At 38.0% G+C, this 20,967-nt stretch overlaps 6 protein-coding genes across 6 annotated transcripts in view; 4 read left to right on the top strand and 2 right to left on the bottom strand.

The window, feature by feature from the left end:
- Positions 1 to 675: 675 nt before the first annotated feature.
- LOC105313845 (vesicle transport protein USE1-like) lies at positions 676 to 2,363 on the bottom strand. Its single transcript, XM_011407592.2, has 6 exons — positions 2,217 to 2,363; positions 2,115 to 2,173; positions 1,944 to 2,047; positions 1,511 to 1,668; positions 1,016 to 1,192; positions 676 to 951 (listed from the first exon to the last, which is right to left on the bottom strand). Exons 1-6 carry the CDS (start codon positions 2,322 to 2,324, stop codon positions 772 to 774), a joined length of 786 nt encoding a protein of 261 aa, XP_011405894.1. The 5' UTR covers positions 2,325 to 2,363; the 3' UTR covers positions 676 to 771.
- A 2,325-nt stretch (positions 2,364 to 4,688) lies between these two features.
- Positions 4,689 to 8,219, bottom strand: LOC100638479 (mono [ADP-ribose] polymerase PARP16-like). The gene is made up of 7 exons (XM_020000249.1): positions 8,131 to 8,219; positions 7,746 to 7,970; positions 7,147 to 7,284; positions 6,812 to 7,015; positions 5,522 to 5,673; positions 5,199 to 5,330; positions 4,689 to 4,893 (listed from the first exon to the last, which is right to left on the bottom strand). The coding sequence occupies exons 2-7, from the start codon at positions 7,956 to 7,958 to the stop codon at positions 4,749 to 4,751; spliced, it is 984 nt and encodes a 327-aa protein (XP_019855808.1). The 5' UTR covers positions 7,959 to 7,970; positions 8,131 to 8,219; the 3' UTR covers positions 4,689 to 4,748.
- A 136-nt stretch (positions 8,220 to 8,355) lies between these two features.
- LOC100638606 (E3 ubiquitin-protein ligase NEDD4-like) lies at positions 8,356 to 14,867 on the top strand. The gene is made up of 28 exons (XM_020000247.1): positions 8,356 to 8,737; positions 8,998 to 9,059; positions 9,145 to 9,232; positions 9,358 to 9,450; positions 9,518 to 9,937; positions 9,985 to 10,060; positions 10,103 to 10,191; positions 10,255 to 10,386; positions 10,455 to 10,664; positions 10,715 to 10,819; positions 10,883 to 10,972; positions 11,023 to 11,094; positions 11,137 to 11,226; positions 11,275 to 11,325; positions 11,386 to 11,440; positions 11,488 to 11,546; positions 11,593 to 11,658; positions 12,041 to 12,216; positions 12,279 to 12,347; positions 12,509 to 12,630; positions 12,780 to 12,946; positions 13,612 to 13,685; positions 13,748 to 13,808; positions 13,855 to 13,914; positions 13,988 to 14,095; positions 14,141 to 14,237; positions 14,310 to 14,382; positions 14,443 to 14,867. The coding sequence occupies exons 1-28, from the start codon at positions 8,636 to 8,638 to the stop codon at positions 14,543 to 14,545; spliced, it is 2,970 nt and encodes a 989-aa protein (XP_019855806.1). The 5' UTR covers positions 8,356 to 8,635; the 3' UTR covers positions 14,546 to 14,867.
- A 366-nt stretch (positions 14,868 to 15,233) lies between these two features.
- Positions 15,234 to 18,035, top strand: LOC100638735 (nicalin-1-like). The gene is made up of 16 exons (XM_020000248.1): positions 15,234 to 15,423; positions 15,606 to 15,802; positions 15,851 to 15,989; positions 16,054 to 16,148; positions 16,213 to 16,296; positions 16,355 to 16,428; positions 16,492 to 16,610; positions 16,661 to 16,797; positions 16,854 to 17,032; positions 17,078 to 17,162; positions 17,210 to 17,245; positions 17,303 to 17,413; positions 17,463 to 17,518; positions 17,566 to 17,619; positions 17,673 to 17,751; positions 17,800 to 18,035. Exons 1-16 carry the CDS (start codon positions 15,273 to 15,275, stop codon positions 17,863 to 17,865), a joined length of 1,662 nt encoding a protein of 553 aa, XP_019855807.1. The 5' UTR covers positions 15,234 to 15,272; the 3' UTR covers positions 17,866 to 18,035.
- Positions 18,036 to 18,368: 333 nt separating this feature from the next.
- LOC100638863 (heat shock 70 kDa protein-like) lies at positions 18,369 to 20,520 on the top strand. Its single transcript, XM_003388765.2, has one exon. The coding sequence runs from the start codon at positions 18,406 to 18,408 to the stop codon at positions 20,275 to 20,277; it is 1,872 nt and encodes a 623-aa protein (XP_003388813.1). The 5' UTR covers positions 18,369 to 18,405; the 3' UTR covers positions 20,278 to 20,520.
- Positions 20,521 to 20,659: 139 nt separating this feature from the next.
- LOC100638991 (uncharacterized) overlaps positions 20,660 to 20,967 on the top strand; it is a gene marked incomplete at its 3' end in the record, with an annotated part of 42,807 nt that continues 42,499 nt past the window's right edge. Inside the window, exon 1 of the mRNA XM_020000241.1 lies at positions 20,660 to 20,891. Within this exon, the coding sequence (XP_019855800.1) occupies positions 20,660 to 20,891 (232 nt within the window). The remainder of the gene's footprint in view (positions 20,892 to 20,967) is intronic.

Genomic DNA, 20,967 nt, shown 5'->3' on the forward strand with positions numbered 1-20,967 from the left:
GTAGTTTGTTGTTTGTTGTTGTTGTTTACATGTTATTACATATTAGCCTGTTGTTGTTATTCTCATATTGTGTGTTTATAGATATTAGCAAAACTGTCTCCATTACTGACCCAACTGCCTACCAAATCACCGATTGAGATAATAGCAGTGAGTCCAGCTGCTTCATTTATTTGAATTATTAATTAATTTGTAGATTGATTTTGAGCTAGAAGCATTGTGCCAGCTTGCAGTTGAGATTAACGTATGTTAATTAATTATTTAACTTTTTTATTTTCTACATTGTTTTATTATTTAGAAATCAATCAGTCAATCTAAAAGTGATCACACATCAGTTATAAAACTATTGACAGAAAGGTATAGTATAGACTGACAATAATAATAATAATAATAATAATAATAATAATAATAATAATAATAATAATAATAAAATTACATGCGTTTGTTTCCTACAGATTTCCTTCTTTTGGGAAGAAGTACATCACTCAGGTTTGTGATGCCATTCAAGAGAGGACAGCAAAAAAGTTTGTGAGAACTTAAACTTAAAAAATACATAAGCTCTCCCTCTCTCCCCCTCCAGAGCTCCAATTATATTTTTATACAGTCATGTTGCTGAACAGTGTCAAATTGTGCTCAACAATTCTTTAATTTCATGAAATAATAATAATTATATTTCTTTCTTTTTATTTGTGAACATAATTACATTATTTACATTGTATAAATTAATGATGAAAGACATCAATTTTAATGTGTTTTGTTTGTTTTTAATAACAACTATCTTCTCTTAGGATAGAGTCTGATAAACATTATCATTTGAATGAAGACAATGAACACTATTATCAGCATCATCCATACCCAGCAGGAGCAACCCTTGCTCTTTTCTTTCAGTCTGTCAGTTTCCTGTGTCATTCCACTTATATTGTCTTCAGCTGAAATTGAAGTCTTCTTTAGAACCTTTCAAAAAATTCATATAAAAAAAGATAATTGATTTTAATGCATCCATTATCTCTCTCATTACTTTTGTGTCACTCTTAATGATGTCTCTTGCTGCCAGTGACTGTTGCTTTAATGATCTGCTCAGTTCAATCATATCCTGGGCTATCCTCTCCTGCTGCTTCTCATGGTCAGCCATTGCTTGCATCATCTCTCTCTCGTTCAGTGTCTTTGAAGTGCTGCTTGACTTTAAGGACTCTTGCTGTAAAGGAAACAGAATCTAAGAACATTTACCAGTATATGCATCAGAAAATGTATCAAAAGTGAAGAATAATAGTACAGGGACTTTGGCCTGATTTTTTAAAAGTTCGTAAAAATTCAAATTTCATCAAAATGAGCTAAAGTTTCTACACAACATAAGTGCATGTAAATGTATCGGATCCTTTTCAATTTTAGCAAAATTTCCCCAGACCATAGCACAGAGCATAGTAGAAGCAACTCTAAAATTTGTAACAATTCTAATTTTGACCGGACTTGGTTCAAACAAAAGTACATGATTCAGTTCATTATGTTCCCTCACTCGACTGAACAGTTCTTCTCTCATGGCTTGAGAGCTCTTGGTAGCTGAACGTCTTAGCAGGCCACTCCCTCTCATGGTGGTGTCGTTAAGGATCCGTTGATTGGGTACATCAGTGGTAGAGGAAGAGGTCAGATGTGAGTCGTGAGGAGCTGATGAAGCTACAGACATAGACAGATAAAGTAATTAATAGTAAAGAGAGGATTCCTTGTTGATAGTGTGGGCTCATTTATAGTACAAAAGTTTGCTAATTCGTTTAATAATGTAATAACATCACGAGTAGCTAATGGCCTTATGAAGCTTCCTACAGACTAGCTTAATGAAGGAAATACTGCAATAGGATCATTGCCTCTTATATCAAAGGAACCAAAGGTTGTCTACAATAGCAGCTTCTGCTTCATGTACAAGTGTCTGTGGTCTAGTTACTCTTCATTACTTTCTTCGTTTTTCTTTCTCTCTAGTTTGTCTTTTATTTCATTCGCTACTTCTTGTAATATTGTGAGACGTCCCTTGAAACTAATTAACTGATCCAAACAAACTCTAACAACAACAACAACAATAAACAACAACAACAATAACAACAACAAATAAACAACAACAAACTTACTGTGATAAACTACTAGTATTTTCTAATTCATTTATTCGACTTGTCAATGTTTCTACATACTAATAATTTTATTCATTTATTTATTTATTTATTGACCTATACCTTTACAATGCGCCATTCCTGTCCTCTTATCTTAAGTTTGTCTCCCAGTATCTCCTCGCACCGTGAGATTAGCCGCTCTACATCTTTCATTACCGGTCCAGCAGCCATTGTTCATTCATTCACATTTCTTATAATAATTTTAACTGCATTACCCAATCAAAATAGCTTCTTTGATGCTGCCTGCAAACAGTTCGGGTGGAGCTGGCTGCAAGCTGCTAGCTGGATTTTTCATGTTCATCAAATTGAGGAGCAAATTTTTTATCAAAGAAAATAAATCACGATCTAAAATCATAATAATTGTTGCTAGACACTAGCCTAGCTCTAAGTTTCTCTCTATACTATAAACTAATAAACCTATAATACAGTTTAAAGGAACTATCTAATAATGTTCTGGAATGACTCAGCAGGAGGATTTGACTCCACTCCTTTGCCTCATGATCTTCTCATCCCTCATAGCTGGCATAACTCCCTTTTGGAAGACAATTTCAAGTAGTGTGTCCATGTCTTCAGTATCAGGATACTGACGAAGAGCCCACTTGATGTAGACTAGGAACTCAACCCAGTCAACAAAGCCATCGCTATCCATATCAATAGCCTGGAGACCTTTCTTTGTCATACCGCACCTGTAGCAGCCAAAGTAAGGAGCCATGAATGCGTGATAGAAAGAATCAAATTCAAGTCGTCCATCTCCTCTGTTGCCCCCTTGCTCTTTTGTGTCCCAAGAGTCCCATTCTTTACGAACCTCAGCAATAAGGTTGTCATGATGGACTGCACTCAATTTCGTTTTTTCAAGGACCTTTGCCATTTCTGGGGTCAGTTTCCCTCCGGAGCGATCAAAGAGTGCAGCAATACCAGCTGGACTGTGGTACTCTTCCTTGGTCCCACCCCTCAGGTCGGCCAGCATCTGCTCCTTCATCTTATCAAGAATGTATTTGTCTTTGAATTGTGAATTATCACCAAACACATTAACGAGGCGATCAGAGATCATGTCAGTACTTGCCAGAGTGGTGATACGATTTGGAGCATCTACCCCAAAAAACTCTGCAAGATCAAAGTCTCCGACCCCAAGGAACCCAAACACCAAATCAATGGACCTCTCCCCATAGACCACCTGCTTAGGATGAGGCATCTTCCCTGTTGTTAGCTTTGTGACTGCAATGGCTGCCTTCCTGAACTGGGTGCAGTTGTATTTCTTGAGTATCCTCTGGTTACCCAAACGAATAAGATTCATCATTGTTACGGAGGAGCAAGCGTGTCCAACAGCAGCTCCTTCTTCACAGAGACTAGCCCAAACACCATCAGCTCCAGCACTGAGGCAGTCCAGCTGTGAGGCAGTCTGAAGGTCCCACTTCTGATGAATGTGGACCAATATCTTTCCATCAGAAAACCCGTTGGAGTCCATGACCCTACGCATACTGGCAGTCCATGCCTCCAGCTCTTCAGGGAGGTACTCTCCCAGTGGGTCTTCAAAGCACAGGGCAAACATGCGACTTCCTTCAGGAAGACGAGAGAGGTACCTCACAATGTAGAGGACACGATCAGGGTAATCTCTCATTGCAAGGGGAAAGTCACGGAAGTTGAGGAGGATCCTGCCAGTTTTAGTATACGCACGGACTTCGTCTATCCTCTTCTTAAGGAGCTGGCACATGTCATCGACAGTGAATTTTGTGCCCCATTGAATGTTTTTATCTGTGAGATCAAACTCAAAGAATGTGTTTATGAGGCCCCACTCTTTATTCTTCCTGAGACCAATTGGGACTGACTTGGTATCATAGCCACCATTTTTGTCATACCCGTTGGTGATTTCAGAGAAGGAAACGAAGTAGGTGAAATCCTCCCCCTGTTCCTTTAGCCAATTGACAAAGAGATCATCAACTCGTTGTGTCTGCATCTTAGATGTTGCAAAAGATGCAACAATGATGTCCTTGATCCCGCATTTCTTGACGTTGCGGTAGATCTCTTGCTTGTTCTCGAGGGTATGGCTTCTTAGTTGTCCCACGGTGCTCTCCCGAATGGAATTGTCCAAGCAAAAGAAGTCCATAGTCCTCAGCCTCTCTCTCTTCTGGACCCTCACCTGCTCAATGTGGGCCTTGATGGTAGCTATCTCTTGCATCAGGTCATCAGTTTCCATTGGAGCCACTTTCTTTCCCGTTAAAGCCATGATTGCTCTTTCTCCTTCTCTTTCTCCTCTCACTCCAGAACAAGGATGGCTACAGGGACAAAGTTCAGCACTTTGGGGAGCCTTTTTATAGCAAAAGGGTTAGTCAATTAATTATCTGTAATTTATTATTATTATTATTATTATTATTATTATTATTATTATTATTATTATTGTTATAAGAGGACAGGGGAGGAACAGGGGAGGGATATAGAGGGGCGAAGAGAAAGAGGGAGAAGCCCTAAACATTAAAAAAAAAAAAAAACAAAAATTATTATTATTATTATTATTATTATTATTATTATTATTATTAATTACCCAGTATAAATAAAATTCACAAACATTCTATGATAATAAATGAAGATGTACTCTAGCTACAGTGTTATATATCTTCTTGTGTATTGGTTATAAAGTCTTGAGACATAACGAGAATTCCACAGACCAAGAAAGAGGAGAAGGAACAGGTAGAGAAAGACCATCAGTACCCACTTGTGGTTGGAAAACCATCGTCTGGTAGGACTACACAAAATAGAAATAAAACAGAGATATCCTCAATAATTTTGAAGAGAAAAAATTTGGTTAATTTGGTATTTTGACAGCCACTATAGACTATAGCGATAATAAAACCAACCAGCAAATTAAAACTAGCCAATCATCAATTTTCCAAAAATAATTCCACCAGTTCCAAAAGTACTAGTGACACTCATCTCCCTCCCTCTCTCTCTCTCTCCCTCCCTCCTTCTCTCCCTCCCTCCCTCCTTCTCTCCCTCCCTCCCTCCCTCCCTCCCTCCTTCTCTCCCTCTCCCTCTCCCTCCCTCCCTTACCTTGGTCTCCCTCTCTCTTGTGCAAAGACAAGAATGTACTTAACTCTCAGCATCTCATCATTGGTCACCACAAAGTATCTCTCTGGCACTTTCTGATTAATGGAAGGTTCTCCGCCATGCTGTACCCTAGACCTGAAAGACAGAGAAGTTTTGTGAATTTAAAGAATTGGGCAAATTTGAATAATGTTGAATATAATGGTAGACAAAAATTCTGATTTTGGTGAGTAGCAAATTTTAGCAGCAATGCACTCAATATAAGACCCCTTGCAAAACAATATTACAAGACCCCTTGCAAGATAATATTACAAGACCCCTTGCCGCACCTTATATCAGGGTGGGAGACCACCTCACAGACAGCCATCATGCTACACAATGGAGGGAGAGAGCTCTTGGTCCAGCTGGTGGCTGAGGGACTAAAGTTCATACAGACTGAGAGATCAGTGGAGAGGTACGTACCCTCTCCGAATATACCGACCTTTGGAAAAAATGAAATTAAAAATGAAATTAAATCCTGATAGATATTATACAGTAAGTTTGATGTACTGAGAGTTAAAGACAGTATAAGAATGATCAACAGTATTTCAATTAAAGTAAGTTACATTATCTTCTAATGAGACGGATGTATAATTAAAAATAACGTAGCTACGTAGAATACTGCAATTTCATTGGTCGAATACTGTAAGCATAATAGAACAATACTTGATGGAGACAAGAATGTATATTATATCATGAAAAGGAAGTGGAAGCCAGTCCAATAACTATTGGCATGAACTACAATTGAAAGTTGGTCAGTGACTTTATTTACTAGTCCACTTCATTGTCTTCTCTTGGCCTGCCGGTCAATCAGTGGATTAATCTACAACTGCTGGCTCACTCTGAACATTACTATTGTCTCTATTGTACTACAAGGAACATCATGTATGGCCAAATTAAAAATGGTTTGGAGATGATTCGCATTTCGCAATTTTAATTAATTTTTCTGATGTGTAGATAAAGTTTGAGCTTATTCTAACTAAAATTAGATTATTAGAAATTTTTAAAGTTGATCAAATACTGAGGGAAAGTCCCTGTACTATAGTACAGGGATTTTGGTGAAATTTCACCAAAATTGACAAGTAGAAAATTCCTCAATTTTATTACATTTCCTGATATGTATACATGGTCTTATCTTGTGTATAAAGTTTGAGCTGATTCCGATCAAGTTTGGATTTTTTACCAATTTTTAAAAGTTTCTCTAAAAATGACAAGGCACAGCTACACAACTACTGAAATTTCCTAATAATTTACAAGATCAGTTCCATCACTAAACATACCAACTTTAATTAAAATTTAATGACAATAATAATAACAATACATTGTTTTATCGCTGGCATAAACAGCATAATGAAAGTTGGTAAGTGACTCCACTTACTATCATACAGTGTATTTTATTGTCTTCTCTTGGCTTATCATTCAATCAGTGATTGTATTGTTGGGTTGATTTGGCAAACAAAAACACGAGAACATTTTCATTAAAATATCAATACACATGTACATGTACAGCCTCACAGGTCACAGGAGTGGTAATTAAATGAGTGGGTGGTGTTAGGTATTTGGGTGTGGCTCCACAGTACCTTGTTCATGTGACTGAGGAGTCCGTTATGAGCGATCGAGTGAAAGTTCTCCATTCTACTCCCGTGATAGGCTAAGAAGGTTCCATATTCTGAGGCTGTCCTCTGCCATTTCTCCTCTCTTTCTGAAGAATATTGCAACTCAAAGAAACAATATGGCTGAACTTTATGGGCAGGAACTGAGGTCTGAGACTCAATTAGAGAAAACTAGAAAAAAGAGGAGGAGGAGGAGGAAGTATTTCATTACTTATTAAATGTCTGCTTCAATATGTACATGTACATCAAAGCAGTACAGCCACTTAAACAGCTTCAAAAATTACCCTCTCTCTCTCTCTCACCTTGTCTCCAGGTTTAAAAGAGAGTCTAAATCCTTTGGTGCAAATAATGTCGTAGAGTAACGTGATGACTCTATCATCCAGTGAGTCCAGCTGCTGCACTACTTCATTAAGACCGGGTAAGGTTTTGAAAACACTTCTCTGGAAAGAAGAGGAGAAATACATGTACATGTACATGTACAGTAGATTAAAATGATCCATTAAAAATATGAATTTCTTCAAAATCTAATTATCTATTTGTTACACAATACATGTACATGTTCACAGCCAAAAAATTTAAAATTAATTGATGTGGGCAGAGCAAGTAGTAATTAAATATGGTGGGCGGAGTAATGAGTAACGAGAATCAATGAATAAATAATTTTATTGATATTAATATACCGTACAGCTGGTTAATTTTGCGGAGAAAAATTTTGCGAATCCTTAAAAATAACCTGGTTTGCGGATTAAATATTTGCGGTTTTGACAGTTATTGTAGCATTATCTACTGTGGTCATGCATGAATTTCATTATTTTGCGGATTTAAATTTTGCGCTTTAAATGGAATCGCAAACTCGCAAAATTTAATTCCCCGCAAATATTTCCAGCTATACGGTACTCACCAGTCCATCAATATCCTTGTCTCCATTACTGAGTATAAACTGGTTAGGGTACGGTCTCAGGACGGTGTCATGACGATAGGAGGACAGAGCAGACCAGAACAAGGAGAGGAGACAGTCACAGCCAGCCATGTCTTTACTCAGTGCCTCACGTAACTCATTCACTTTGAGTTGTAACGTACCAGTACTAGCGTCACCACCATCATCTTTAGACATGATGTGCTTCAACTAGTCAATAAGAATAATGAATAATGATGAACATTAACACACTTGTACCCTGACATTAGGTAGCCATTAGTTAGAAGAGGCTACTCTATCTAACTAACAGTGCCATCATCAGTACATGTACCCAGAGGTATAGTAACTCCCTCTCTCTCTCTTCAGTTACCTAGGGGGGGGGGTGCTGGGGTCTAGGCTGTTCTTCTGTTTCTTTTCTTTGGTCTGAGCCTGAGGATTCTTGGCAGCTCAAGATGTTAATCTTCCACTAAATTAAAAAACATGTAAAACATGTTCCATTCATGCCTGGTACACGTCAAGCAAGGGAATGTAAACATTGAATTTTAACCCTTTGACTACTCAATATTTAACCCTTTGATCACTGTGTTGATAGCCTAAGGCTGCGTTTACACAGCAACGCAAAACGTATCGTTTTTAAAACGATACACTTTGAACACCGTTTTCGTTTCCATAGAGTCCTATCAAGATTTTCTATCACGTTTTCATTCGTTTCTGTGTAAACAGAAGCATAAAACAGGCACAAAACTGAACGGATTGCATCGTTTTCGTTGCCGTGTAAACGCAACCTAAGACCAGCAATTAGTTGCACCTCCTGACTACTACAGGTCAGTCAGTGTCACTGTGTCAGATAGTGGAGGGTTTCCTGTTCTGGTGCGATGGTAACGAGGCAGCTCAAGAGGTCTTTTGATCACAGCCTGAGGCTGTCCAGAGGCTCTGGACTCAGTGTCGACTACAATCAAATAAACGACCAGTCGAAGGTGAGTTACATGTACAGTACATGTACATGTACATGTATACATGTACATGTTTAAGCATGTCCTCTCTCTCTCCCTTTCCCTTCAATTGGTCCTTTTCTCTTGTTTAAAGCAGTGTCATTAGTGCTTCCATTAAAGCTTGATGTGGTTTGTTTTTAAAGTGTGTTAGTGTTACTTCACCTCCTTCCCTCTGTTATTCTTCTACTTAAGTTACTGACATCTCTCTCTCTCCCTCCCCCCTCTCTCTCTCCCTCTCTCTCCAGTTGTTTATCCTTGACATCAGAGGTGCTAAGAATCTACTGAAACAAGACGTCTTTGGATTGAGGTATAGTTTATACAACAACACAATCACCGTCTCTCCCTCTCTCTCCCTCTCTCTCTCTCCCGCCCTCTCTCTCTCTCTCCTCCAGTGATCCATATGTTCGGGTTCGATTTGTAATAGACAGCAGGTCTGAAATTCAAACTCTGACACATCTCTCAACTCATACAATAAAGAGGGTGAGATAATTAATTAACTATGCTAGTATGTCATCAACATTATGTCATCATGTCATCACTATGTACTTTCATGTACCTGCATGGGGAAACATGGGGACTGTTTTTAAATATTATTTTATTTATAGACATTGTCCCCCCAGTGGAATGAAAAACTTTATTTCATACTTGATGCTGATGTCTTTGCTGTGATTTTGGATGTTTTTGATGAAAATATTCTAGTGAGTTCACAAAGAAATAAATGTACTGTACATTCATAATATTCCTCCCTCCCTCTCTCTCCTCCAGACTAGGGATGATCATTTAGGTCGGGTTCTTCTATTCTTTGATACTTCAAGGCCTCCGGTGACTCTGCCCGGCCCCAACACATTTGTACAGTTCCCTATTGTGGTGAGGGAGAATCCCGGCTACTCAAACTGGATAGAGGAACAGGCCACACGACTAACCAACCTACCCATTAATCTCAAGTACTCACCTGACGTGTTGCAGCAGTTGAATTTACTTTGCGAAGTACCAGCCTGGAGGAACACTCTTGAAAAGCTAAGAAATGAATACCATACCAAGACTAATAGACAGATTAATGCAATACCTACTGGGTATTTGACCATTCATTATTCCGTACTATCACCTGATCTGAGTGAATCAATGTCACTGATTGAGGAGACTGGTGTTAGAGTGGTACCAAGAATGAGGATTGAACACGTCCATGTGAGTGAATCTATTCATTATAATCTATTCTATGCTTTGTTTATTAGCGTCATGACAACGAGGAGACCACATCTACTTCTGGTAGCACTGCTCGGGACGATAATGATGAAAACCTTGCATCAGGTGATCAATTAATTAAAACAATATTTAATAACTTGTTCACAGTATTGGGTTTTGAGATGGTGGAGAGAGAGGATGTTGACAGCAGCAGTGATGAGGAGGAGGGGCTACCCAGCGGCTGGGAGAGGAGAGTGGTAAGGGGTGGGGCCTACAGCCCACCACTTTAATTAATAATAATAATTACTGTATCATGTCAGGATTCTAATGGACGTCGAGTGTTTCTTCATCATCTCACAAGGACAACCTCTTTAAGACGACCCAACATAAGACGACCAGAACAACAACCAACAACAGGAAGGAGCTACCTACCACGACTTAACAGCATTGATGTAAGATTATTATAATATTATTATTATTATTATTATTATTATTATTATTATTGTTGTTGTTGTTATAGATGACGGAGGTGTCTTCAGGTGATGAAACAGGTGAGGATGAGAGAGAGGAAGAGACCACGGTCCAGCCCTCAGCCCCCCCACTGCCACCTGCACCGGAACCCTTCACTCCTTCACTGGACCGCTCAAGAGAATCAACACCACAGGGGTCACCTTCACCGGGCCCCTCAGGCCCAACATTAGAACCTGCACCGGACCCCTCACCTAACACTGTAAGAATGATGATCAGTATCTGATGGTACATGTACTTTTTTATATTTAGAGTTCTGTTAGTCAGACTACAGCAAGTCCTCAAGCCACGCCCCCTGCCCCCGTCATACCTCCCAGACCAACTTTAACACCACAACAACTGAAAATAGCAAAACTGGTAACTTTAAATAAATAAATAAATAAATATTAGTAAATATTATTGTTATAATTCTTTCTATAGCAAGAAGGGTTACCCCAGGGTTGGGCAGTGGCCATTGCTCCTGATGGTAAGACATTCTACGTTGACCACATCAACAAGAAGACCTCATGGGTACGTATATATATGGTAATGACCACACCCACTGACCCCACCTACCATAGGACCGCCCCAAGATGCAAGAACGCAAGCCACAGCGGGCGGAGAGAGGAGCAAAATCACAACCAGTCCTTCAGGTCAGACCAGTTTGACAAGTGTGACATTAATTAGAAATACAGGACGATGACCTCCCCCCAGGCTGGGAGGTGAGAATCACTAAAGAAGGACAGAAGTATTACGTTGATCACGCCAACAAGAAAACCACTTGGGTAGGCGGAGTCAATGAATATTAATTAGTTAATTATAATTAATTATAGGACCATCCAAAGAAAGGTGGTCTGGGTCCAGTTGGTCTAGGTCCATTACCAGTGAGTTAATTAAAGTTAATTAAAGGGGTGTGGTTTATGATCTATGAATATTGTTATTAGCCTGGTTGGCAGATGAAGACTAGAGCTGATGGTCAAGTGTTCTTTGTGGATCACAGTCAGTGCTGGTTAATTAACTATTATTAATAACTATTAATTAACTAGCCACAAAGTCCACTCAATGGGAAGACCCACGACTAATGGCAGCTAACAAACCAGTCCATGTAATTAATTAATTATTGTTATTATTATTATTATTTTTATTTTTAGAAAATGCAATATTCTCGTGATTATAAGCAGAAGTACAATAACTTTATGACTCAACTTAAGAGAGGAGTGAGTCACATCATGTGCATATACTGGTCTAACTTGATGTCCTTATGCTGTGTAGAAAGTTTGAGCAAATTCTGACTTCAATTATTCAAGTTACGGCCATTTAAAAAAACGTCAAAAATCTGAAAAATACCCAAGGCTATAGTCCATGGTTTTTTTTCGAAAAATGGTTCCGAAATGACCCCAAATTTTTATTACATTTTCTGATACATATTGATGTCCTTATGCTGTGTAGAAAGTTTGAGCTGATTCCGACTTCAATTTTTCAAGTTATGATCATGTTTTAATTGTCATAATCTAAAATATCATTGATTGTTGCTCTGTGTTTCAATTAAATTCTTACTATTTCCTGAAATGATTAATTCACATGTTCTCATTCCTGTAGCAACCTGAGCCCAGTTTTGCAAACAAGTTCACCATACCGGTCAAACGGTCCAACATTCTTGAAGACTCCTTCAACGTAATATCAAGAGTCCCCACTTCAAAACTGTCCTGCTTCAAGGGACGAATGTGGGTGGAGTTTGACGGAGAGAGAGGACTAGACTATGGAGGATTAGCAAGGTAATGTAGCAATTAATTAATTAATAATAAATTAATAATTTATTAATTTATTAATTGATTAGGGAGTGGTTTCATTTGTTATCTCATGAAATGTTCAATCCTTATTACGGACTTTTTGAATATTCTGCAAGGTATCAATAATAATAATTGAAATTTGAATAATATATGATGCAATACATTTACATGTACATGTATATTATTATTATTATTATTATTATTATTATTATTATTATTATTATTATTATTATTATTATTATTATTATTATTATTATTATTTTATTTCTTTTTCCAGTGATGATTATACACTACAGATCAATCCTGACTCTGGAGTATATAATGAATATCATTTGGACTATTTCAAGTTCATTGGTCGGGTCTGTGGAATGGCAATATACCACAAGAACATCATTGATGGTAACGGAAGAGAATATCAGCATTCAATTGAAGCATAGCCACCAACTACTACTTCTTTGTATTTTTACCACATTTACATTATTGATAATAAATATTAGCAAGGTTGTCCAGCTCAATTTTAATGGATTGTCTCTCTTTATTTTATTTAGCTTTCTTCATTCGTCCATTCTATAAGATGATAGTTGGTCGTCCCATTACTTTGAAGGACATGGAGTCAGTTGATGTTGAACTCCAGAACAGCATTCAATATATAATGGACAACGATCCTGAACCACTCTGTCTGACCTTCTCTGTTAACAAGACCATATTTGGAGAAGTATGAGCTCATTTATTATTATTATTATTACTAGACGAATGTAAAACATTAAAGGGGCGAGCCTAAGCAAGCTATAGATTATGTGCTGTATGATATACATGTCTGAGCTATAGCAAAGCAATTGCACATGTCTAAATTCAGTATCTTGTTGCAGTCATCTTGCTTAAATTAAAGTTACACGTATCTTGCTTATAGTTAGAAGCATTCACTGAACAAATCATGTTTGAGGATTGTATATCTGCTTTGTTAACCTAGGCTTGCTCCTAGAGAAGAAACATCACCTAGAATAGATCTCATGATACATGCAGCTAGCAGTACAGTACAAGCTTTTTCACTTGCATTCACCTTAGCAGAATCCTTTATACCAAGGAAAAGACTGTATATCTGCTCTCCCAACTTTTATTCTTGCTAGAGAAGTTTCAGACAGCAGTTTAGTCTTATCTAGCTGACCATTTCCTGCAAAATAAGCTCAGACTTGCTTATAGCCGCCATTTTATCATTGTGATCACACCCGCTTTCAATGAAGATTAGGCTATTTAACTTTAATAATAGTTAGACGGTCTGCCCGTACAAACAAACAAACAAACGCTTTCTCGCCTTAGTGGGGCGAGCTCAGGCTCGCCCCAATTATTATTATTGTTGTTGTTGTTTTTGTTGTTGATTAGGTGATAGAAGAGGAGTTAAAACCAGGTGGCAAGGACATTGAAGTGACGGAGAGCAACAAGAAAGAATATATCAAGTATGAGCCTGAGAGACTTTATTATTATTATTAATTTATTGATTATTAATTAATTAATATAGCTTAATGATTGAATGGAGATTTACAAGAAGAGTAAAGGAACAAATGAACGCATTTAGGAATGTAAATAATAATAATAATAATAATAATAATATTTATATTATTACAGGGCCTGTCTGATGTTATTCCACTTCATATGCTCAAAGTGTTTGATGAAAGAGAGTTAGAGGTCAGCCATTATTATTATTATTACTTCACACATTATTTAACCTTCTCTCTCTCTCTCTCTCTCTCTCCTCCAGTATCTGCTAGGAGGACTAGCTGAGATTGATGTCAGTGACTGGAAGAGGAACACTGAGTATTCCGGTGGATATACAGCTACTGATCTCCCTGTGGTCTGGTTCTGGAAGGTACTGGTGTATCTCAGGTTATTGTTACTTATTATTGTTGGGTAGGCTGTGGAAAATTTTGATGATGAAATGAGAGCAAGGCTCCTTCAGTTTGTGACTGGAACATCTAAAGTACCAATGAATGGGTTTGCTGAGTTACAAGGTTCTCATTAATACTAACTTTAATATTATTTATTTAAATATTATCAATGATTAAACTTTCTCTAACCAACAGGAAGCAGTGGCCCAAGGAAGTTTTGTATTAAGAAATTTGGAGCTGAGAATGACTTGCCCAGAGCCCACACTTGGTAAGATAAAAGTATTTTATTTATTTGTTATTTAATTTTTATTTTATTGTTTTTTGTCAGTTTCAATCGGATAGACCTACCACCCTACCCCAGTTACTACCGACTGAAAGAGAACCTCAAACTAGCAGTGGAGAACACTGAGGGATTTGAAGGAGTTGATTAACATTATCGTTATTATTATTATTATTATTATTATTATTATTATTATTATTATTATTATTATTATTATTATCATTATTATTATTACTATCGACCAAAATACACCAAGTAGGACAATAGTAGTACAATATTTTTGTTATTTCCGTATTATCATTATTTTCTAGTAACTTTCTCTCTCTCAATTGTTCTAATCTTCATGGTGTTACCATTCACTGTATAATGTATTGTGATTGTGTCTGTACTGTATTGTGATTGTTTGATGTGTTGTGTGTGTTTTTATGTGCAGCTGTTTTAGTTCCTGTGATTGTCTTTTTTAATTTTATCAATTTATTTCATAAATTAGCAAAAAGCAGCTGTTATGTCAATTGGTACATTACACCATGTCCAGTTTATAAAAGAGTTAACCACAGGCTGCAGTTCATGTCCAACCCTAGTTGAGACTAGTCCAACCCACGATAGACTGTACAAATAATACTGCATATATACCTGCAGCCTAAGCTCAGGACCCCATGTGGATAAACAGTTCCATGTCTTCACTACAAAAGACAAATTTTTGAATGGGTTAAGAACTTAAGACAACCCTGAAACAATTTAATTTAAATGAGATCACACCGAGGGTCACACACATCACATAAAATTGAATTATCATTAATTATTGTTTATTGCTCAGAGGTGTGGCTAGTTATAAATGTTATATTAATTATCACGTGTTGCCACCATTACTGGGAGAGATGTTGCTCTTCTCTTTATTTGATAGTCTGGAAGGTTCTCTTCCTCTCTACCTCCTCCTCCCTCTCCTCTGTATCACTGCTAGTGTCCAGTCAGTTCAAGATTTCACCATATACCGCATCCAGCACCTGGATATACATGGAAGCCACATTGGTATAACTATTATTATTATTATTATTATTATTATTATTATTATTATTATTATTATTATTATTATTAATTGATTAATAGTAGTATTGGTATATTGTTGTATTAAGTAATGATGTTGTGATGAATTTTAACGGCACACCTTTATTATTATTATTATTATTTTTATTTTTGTGGTTTTGTCTCAGGTTCTCGTTCGGCAGTCGTTAACATGGAGGCACGGTCACCAGAGGCTGCCATGTTGAACAGGAAGTGTGTCCTCATTAAATGGACGGAACTAACCAGCGACTTATTCAATGAATTACTGGAGAGAGGAGCAGGAGCTGTACTGATAATACTACCCAATGACTGGAGGAATAATGATAATAATAACAATACATTACATGTTAGTAATCATAGTTTATTGTTGTTGTTGTTTATTGTTGTTGTTTAGGAGTGGATGTTGTTAGAAAAGGAGTTAATGTCACGTGAGATATCAATTCCGGTTTATCTAACGACAGAAAGTGAATATTTAAATGAAGTTTATGATAAGTTGACGTCATCAGTTGACTGGGATTCATCAGCTGCTGCTGGTAAGAGACACAAGGGAAAAGAATAATGTCATCTCCCTCTCTCCTCCTCTCCCTCTCCCTCTAGCTCTCTTCTCCTCCATTACTGGTGAAGGTTATTCACTGATTGCTGATGCAGTAGAACCAGTTCCTATTATTAACCCTGAGATAACTACTATAATAGTAATTATATAATTATATTATTAATTAATTAATTAATTAATTAATTTAATTTGTTTAATTTTAGGGCAAATTGTCAGGTCAAGGTTATGAGTCTGAGCTTCCCACTGTTGTCATGACAACCCATTACGACTCGTTTGGATTGGCTCCGGTCAGTTTGCATAGTTATTAATTAATTATTGTTATTATTAATTAATTATTAATTACAGGGGCTGGCAAGTAGTGGTGATTCAGGTGGTAGTGGTGTGGCAGCCATTTTGGAACTAGCCAGGCTCTTCTCAAAGTAAATGAAGTCATTTCTTGTATTAACTATTCTTCCCCCCCTCTCTCTCTCTCTCTCTCTCAGTTTATATTCCAATCCTCATCATAAACCCAAGTACAATTTATTATTTGTATTGACTGGAGCTGATAATTTCAATTATTTTGGAACCAAATATTTTATTGAAGACATGCTTGAAGATGCAGGTTCTAATTAATATTCATCACCTCCAATTAATTAATCAATTAATGAATAGATGGGTATCTTTTAAGTGAAGCCGACTACACGCTATGCCTTGATGCCCTCGCTGGGGGGTCTGATATTTTTCTACATGTTTCCAGACCCCCCAAGGAGGGGACTAAAGGACAGGAACTAGTGGCCAGAATGAACGAAGTAAAAAGAGAATTATTTAACTTTTAAATTTTATCATCTCCCCCTCTCTCTCTAAGTCCCTGTCATTAGTGGCAGGTCTTTCCAGTGTCACTTTGAATCATAAGAAGATTAGGATTGGTGATGATGCTTTAGCTTGGTCTCATGAGAGGTTCTCACTCCATAAGGTCCCAGCTGGTACTCTATCACACTTCTCTCATCACTCGGACATCAGAAGGAAATCAATGTTCCATACCAGGTGGGTGGGGCTATCAATTAATAATAAGTATAATTAATTACACAGTACTGATGTTGATGGTCTCAGTGCTAGTGTCCAGTTGATTGCTGAGTCAGTGGTGAGGCACATACTGCCTGAGATTAATGAGATGGTAATTAATTAATTAATAATAATGAATAATTAATGAGTTTTAATCAGGACAACTACACCAGTGGAATTTTCACAGGCCAAATGGTAAGTCATCAAGATTAATTAATTAATTATTATTATTATTATTAATTAATATTTTAGTCAGTACATACTGATAGTCTTCAATCATGGTTGAATTATTTATCTCAAACTGGGCGGTCCCAGCAATCTTTATTAAATAAGGACCATCCATTACTCCTCAGTCTACAGCAGGTACTGTATCATGTGATTGTCATGTGATCTGTTGATTCTGTTCCTATAGACACTCTCCAGTTATGTTCATGAGGTGTCCACCTTCACTCATAAACCTGATAAAAGGTAATGATGATGTCATATTGTGTCATAATGAGTCATCACTCCTCCAGTGATCCTGAGTTTGTCATATACACTCAGTCAGTTAGTATCATGCACTCATACAGGTACGTGATGTCATATGATGTCATTTGTGATGCAATGTGATGTCATCATGTAGCGTGAAGCCAGCAGTACTTGACCTAGTGTTAGCGATCAGTATATTGTTATATATGGGAGGAGTCTATCTATTAGTAATGGTAAGGACTGGTCATATTATAATCAATTCTCTCCCTCTCTCTTTCTAGTATTTTTCAAATATTAGTCAACTTATAAATGATGTTAAGTACAGGGTGAAAGCTAAGAGAGATTAGTTCAATACACACACTTACCAATGTATGAGTATTGAACAATGGACAGAGACTAGCTTGTGTGTCTTGAAATCAAATCAACAATTCTATAGTTACTAATATTAATATTATTATTATTGTTTTTGTACTAGTGTGAAACTGAATTTTGTAGCTAATGAAATTTGTACAGAGTACATCCAGTTTGAGCTGATTCTGACTTCAATTTTTCAAGTTATGGCCATTTTAAGAAAATCCCAAAAGTCTGAAAAATACCCAAGGCTATAGCCCATGGTTTTTTCCAAAAAATGGCTCCGAAATTACCCCAAATTTTTATTACATTTTTCGATACATATTGATGTCCTTATGCTGTGTAGAAAAGTTGAGCTGATTTTGAACATTTTACAAATCTTTAAAAATGCTCCAAAGTCCCAGTACTTAGTAAAGGGATTTTGGTCAATTTTTAGCAAAAAAGGAGAAAATTCCTATTCATAATGTTGCCATTAATTATGCGTGGGTGGTATCAGTTGAAGGTGTGGCTCATTAAAGATCACCCGAGGAGCAGTAATGGCGGACACTCCACCGTTTGACTTGTTCTCTTCTCATGACTTCACTCCTCCTCCTCTCCCTCCTATTGACGATGAGGAAGAGGAACAGAGAGAAGGAGGTGCCTTTGATCCGACCCGAAAAGAGAGGGACCTATTCTCCAGCAGAGAAGAAGAGAAAGACTCACTTCACTTTGACCCTGGTCCCTCTCTCCTCCCTACCCCTCCTCCTCCTCTACCAGCCCCAGCCCCTGACCCACCGACCCATGTCATTGGTATAGACCTTGGTACCACATTCTCCTGCGTCTCTGTGTGGGAGAATGGTCACCCGGTCGTCATTGCTAATAAAAATGGAAAGAGGACCACTCCCTCTTGGGTCTGCTTTACCAAGGACATGGTGTTTGTAGGTGAGGCTGCATTTAGCAAAGGCTCTCGACATCCAACCTCAGCCATTTATGATGCCAAGAGAATGATCGGTAGGAAGCTGAGTGATGAAGCTATACAACAGTCACTCAAGCTGTGGTCCTTCACAGTGACGGAGTATAGAGGAGGGAACTGTGCCATTCAATTGAAACCTGACGTAGCACCTTCAGGCCACACACAAGTACTTTGTCCGGAGGAAATCTCAGCCTATGTACTCGCCAACATGAAACAGACTGCAGAGGATTATCTTGGTTGTCCGGTGACAAGAGCTGTCATTACAGTCCCCGCCTACTTTAACGACGCCCAGCGCCAGGCCACCATTGATGCTGCCAGTATAGCTGGACTTAAAGTTGAGAGGATCATTAACGAACCAACCTCAGCTGCTCTTGCTTACGGTATTGAGAAAAAATCAACCGAAACCAAAGCCCAGACCTTACTAGTGTACGACCTGGGGGGAGGGACTCTTGATGTTACAGTTCTGATAGTGGACGGGCAAGTTTTTGAGGTTCGTAGTACCAGTGGAGACACTCATCTCGGGGGACAGGATTTTGATAATAATTTGGTTCAATTTTTTATGCCTCAAGTCAAAGAGCAATATGATGAGGACATCAGGAGAAATGATAAAGCTCTGAAGAAGTTAAGGGATGGTTGTAGATCATTGAAGCACGACCTCTCTCATTCTACTGAAGCTGCCATTGAGATTGATGCTCTAGTGAACGGAGAAGATTTCGAATCATCTTTAACACGAGATCAGTTCAATGAAATCAATTCTGATCTGTTTAAACGCTGCCTTCAACCGGTCGACCGTGCCCTAGCCGACGCCCACCTGACCCCTGCTGGTATTGACGAAGTTGTTCTGATTGGTGGGTCTACTCGAATCCCAAAAATACAAGAACTTTTGGCAGACAAATTCCCAGGAAAACCACTCAGTAAGCGGATCAATCCTGATGAGGCTGTAGCTATGGGGGCAGCTATTCAAGGAGCTAATCTATCTCAGAGCATCGAAGAGAAGAACTCTCGTCTTTCTGGTATCACACTAATGGACGTGGCCCCGATGAGCCTGGGTATTGAACTGGCCAGTGGGAAGATGAGTACTTTAATTCAACGGAACACCACAATACCTTACTCTCACTCAAGGACCTATAAGAATAACGAAGACTATCAGACTGAGGCCACCATTGAAGTCTTTGAAGGAGAAGAGAAGACAGCTAAGAAGAACAGGCTACTGGGTCGGTTTATAGTACCAGGACTACCGCCCCGACCAAGGGGACAGGTTGAGATACCTGTGGCCTTCTCTCTTGACGTTAACGGGGTTCTTGAGGTGAGCGCTTACGTGAAGGGGGAACAAGGAACCAAGAAGAGTTTAGTGATAAAGAAAGACAAAGGTCTCCTAACTGAGGAGGAGATTAAGAAGAGAGGGAAGGAGTTACAGGACTGGGAGAGAAAGTGTCGTACTAATAAAATAAACTAATGAATGACAGACAATTATTGCTTTCTATTATAATCGTTTAAATGTTTTAATAATTACTGAGTGCTATATATAGAATAATTAATAATGACAATAAAACTGAATTCAATGTAGTTTTAAAGAGAGACAGATACTGATTGACAAACAAAACAAATACATCATTGTATAAAGTAATAATGATGATGATTATTAGTTTGTGATTCAATGTGGTATCTCTTGAAATTTAGCCCAAACATTGTCAACAAAATCTAACAAAACAGACAAAATTCACACAGTATTTAATTCTCTCCCCACCAGCTAAGTGAGGTCTCCCTCCCTCACCTTTATAACTGATCTGGTTATCATTATCAATCTTACAAGTGTCTCTGATAAGTTTCTCCACTACATGAAACAAGAAGACATTAATCTCTCATTCTCTCTCTTATCTCACGCTCTTCTTCTTGAAACCCCAGCTGTGCTTGTAACAGAAACCTCTTCAACTGTTGTACTGGTATACTACCATGCCCCTCCTGATCAAACACAGCAAATGCTCTCAGTACATCAGTATGACTGGGCCACTCTCTGCTCTCATGAGTGGAGGTTAACTGATCACACGTCTCATCTATTATCGACTGGAGGTAACTCTTGTCCAGTTCATTACGTTCTATTATTAGTAACAATTAGTTTCTAATGATGTCATTACTTTTTATTGCT

Source organism: Amphimedon queenslandica, unplaced genomic scaffold, assembly GCF_000090795.2.
Source record: "Amphimedon queenslandica unplaced genomic scaffold, v1.1 AMPQUscaffold_13206, whole genome shotgun sequence".
Taxonomy (NCBI): Eukaryota; Metazoa; Porifera; class Demospongiae; order Haplosclerida; family Niphatidae; genus Amphimedon; species Amphimedon queenslandica.

What these genes read in the sequence shown, in the direction of transcription:
- LOC100638863 (XM_003388765.2), top strand. Translation starts at nt 18,406, where the DNA reads ATGGCGGACACTCCACCGTTTGACTTGTTCTCTTCTCATGACTTCACT.
- LOC100638479 (XM_020000249.1), bottom strand. Translation starts at nt 7,958, where the DNA reads ATGTCTAAAGATGATGGTGGTGACGCTAGTACTGGTACGTTACAACTC. An exon ending in ACAAGGATATTGATGGACTG is followed by an intron (nt 7,285 to 7,745) that starts GTGAGTACCGTA and finishes TCTTCTTTCCAG; the next exon opens with AGAAGTGTTTTCAAAACCTT. An exon ending in TCCTCAGTCACATGAACAAG is followed by an intron (nt 5,674 to 6,811) that starts GTACTGTGGAGC and finishes TTTTTTCCAAAG; the next exon opens with GTCGGTATATTCGGAGAGGG.
- LOC100638606 (XM_020000247.1), top strand. Translation starts at nt 8,636, where the DNA reads ATGGTAACGAGGCAGCTCAAGAGGTCTTTTGATCACAGCCTGAGGCTG. An exon ending in TTGGTCTAGGTCCATTACCA is followed by an intron (nt 11,326 to 11,385) that starts GTGAGTTAATTA and finishes TATTGTTATTAG; the next exon opens with CCTGGTTGGCAGATGAAGAC. An exon ending in TTGCCCAGAGCCCACACTTG is followed by an intron (nt 14,383 to 14,442) that starts GTAAGATAAAAG and finishes GTTTTTTGTCAG; the next exon opens with TTTCAATCGGATAGACCTAC.
- LOC105313845 (XM_011407592.2), bottom strand. Translation starts at nt 2,324, where the DNA reads ATGGCTGCTGGACCGGTAATGAAAGATGTAGAGCGGCTAATCTCACGG. An exon ending in AATACTAGTAGTTTATCACA is followed by an intron (nt 2,048 to 2,114) that starts GTAAGTTTGTTG and finishes TGTTGTTGTTAG; the next exon opens with AGTTTGTTTGGATCAGTTAA. An exon ending in GAGAAAGAAAAACGAAGAAA is followed by an intron (nt 1,669 to 1,943) that starts GTAATGAAGAGT and finishes CTATGTCTGTAG; the next exon opens with CTTCATCAGCTCCTCACGAC.
- LOC100638735 (XM_020000248.1), top strand. Translation starts at nt 15,273, where the DNA reads ATGTTGCTCTTCTCTTTATTTGATAGTCTGGAAGGTTCTCTTCCTCTC. An exon ending in CTGAGATAACTACTATAATA is followed by an intron (nt 16,149 to 16,212) that starts GTAATTATATAA and finishes GTTTAATTTTAG; the next exon opens with GGCAAATTGTCAGGTCAAGG. An exon ending in ACTCATAAACCTGATAAAAG is followed by an intron (nt 17,519 to 17,565) that starts GTAATGATGATG and finishes TCACTCCTCCAG; the next exon opens with TGATCCTGAGTTTGTCATAT.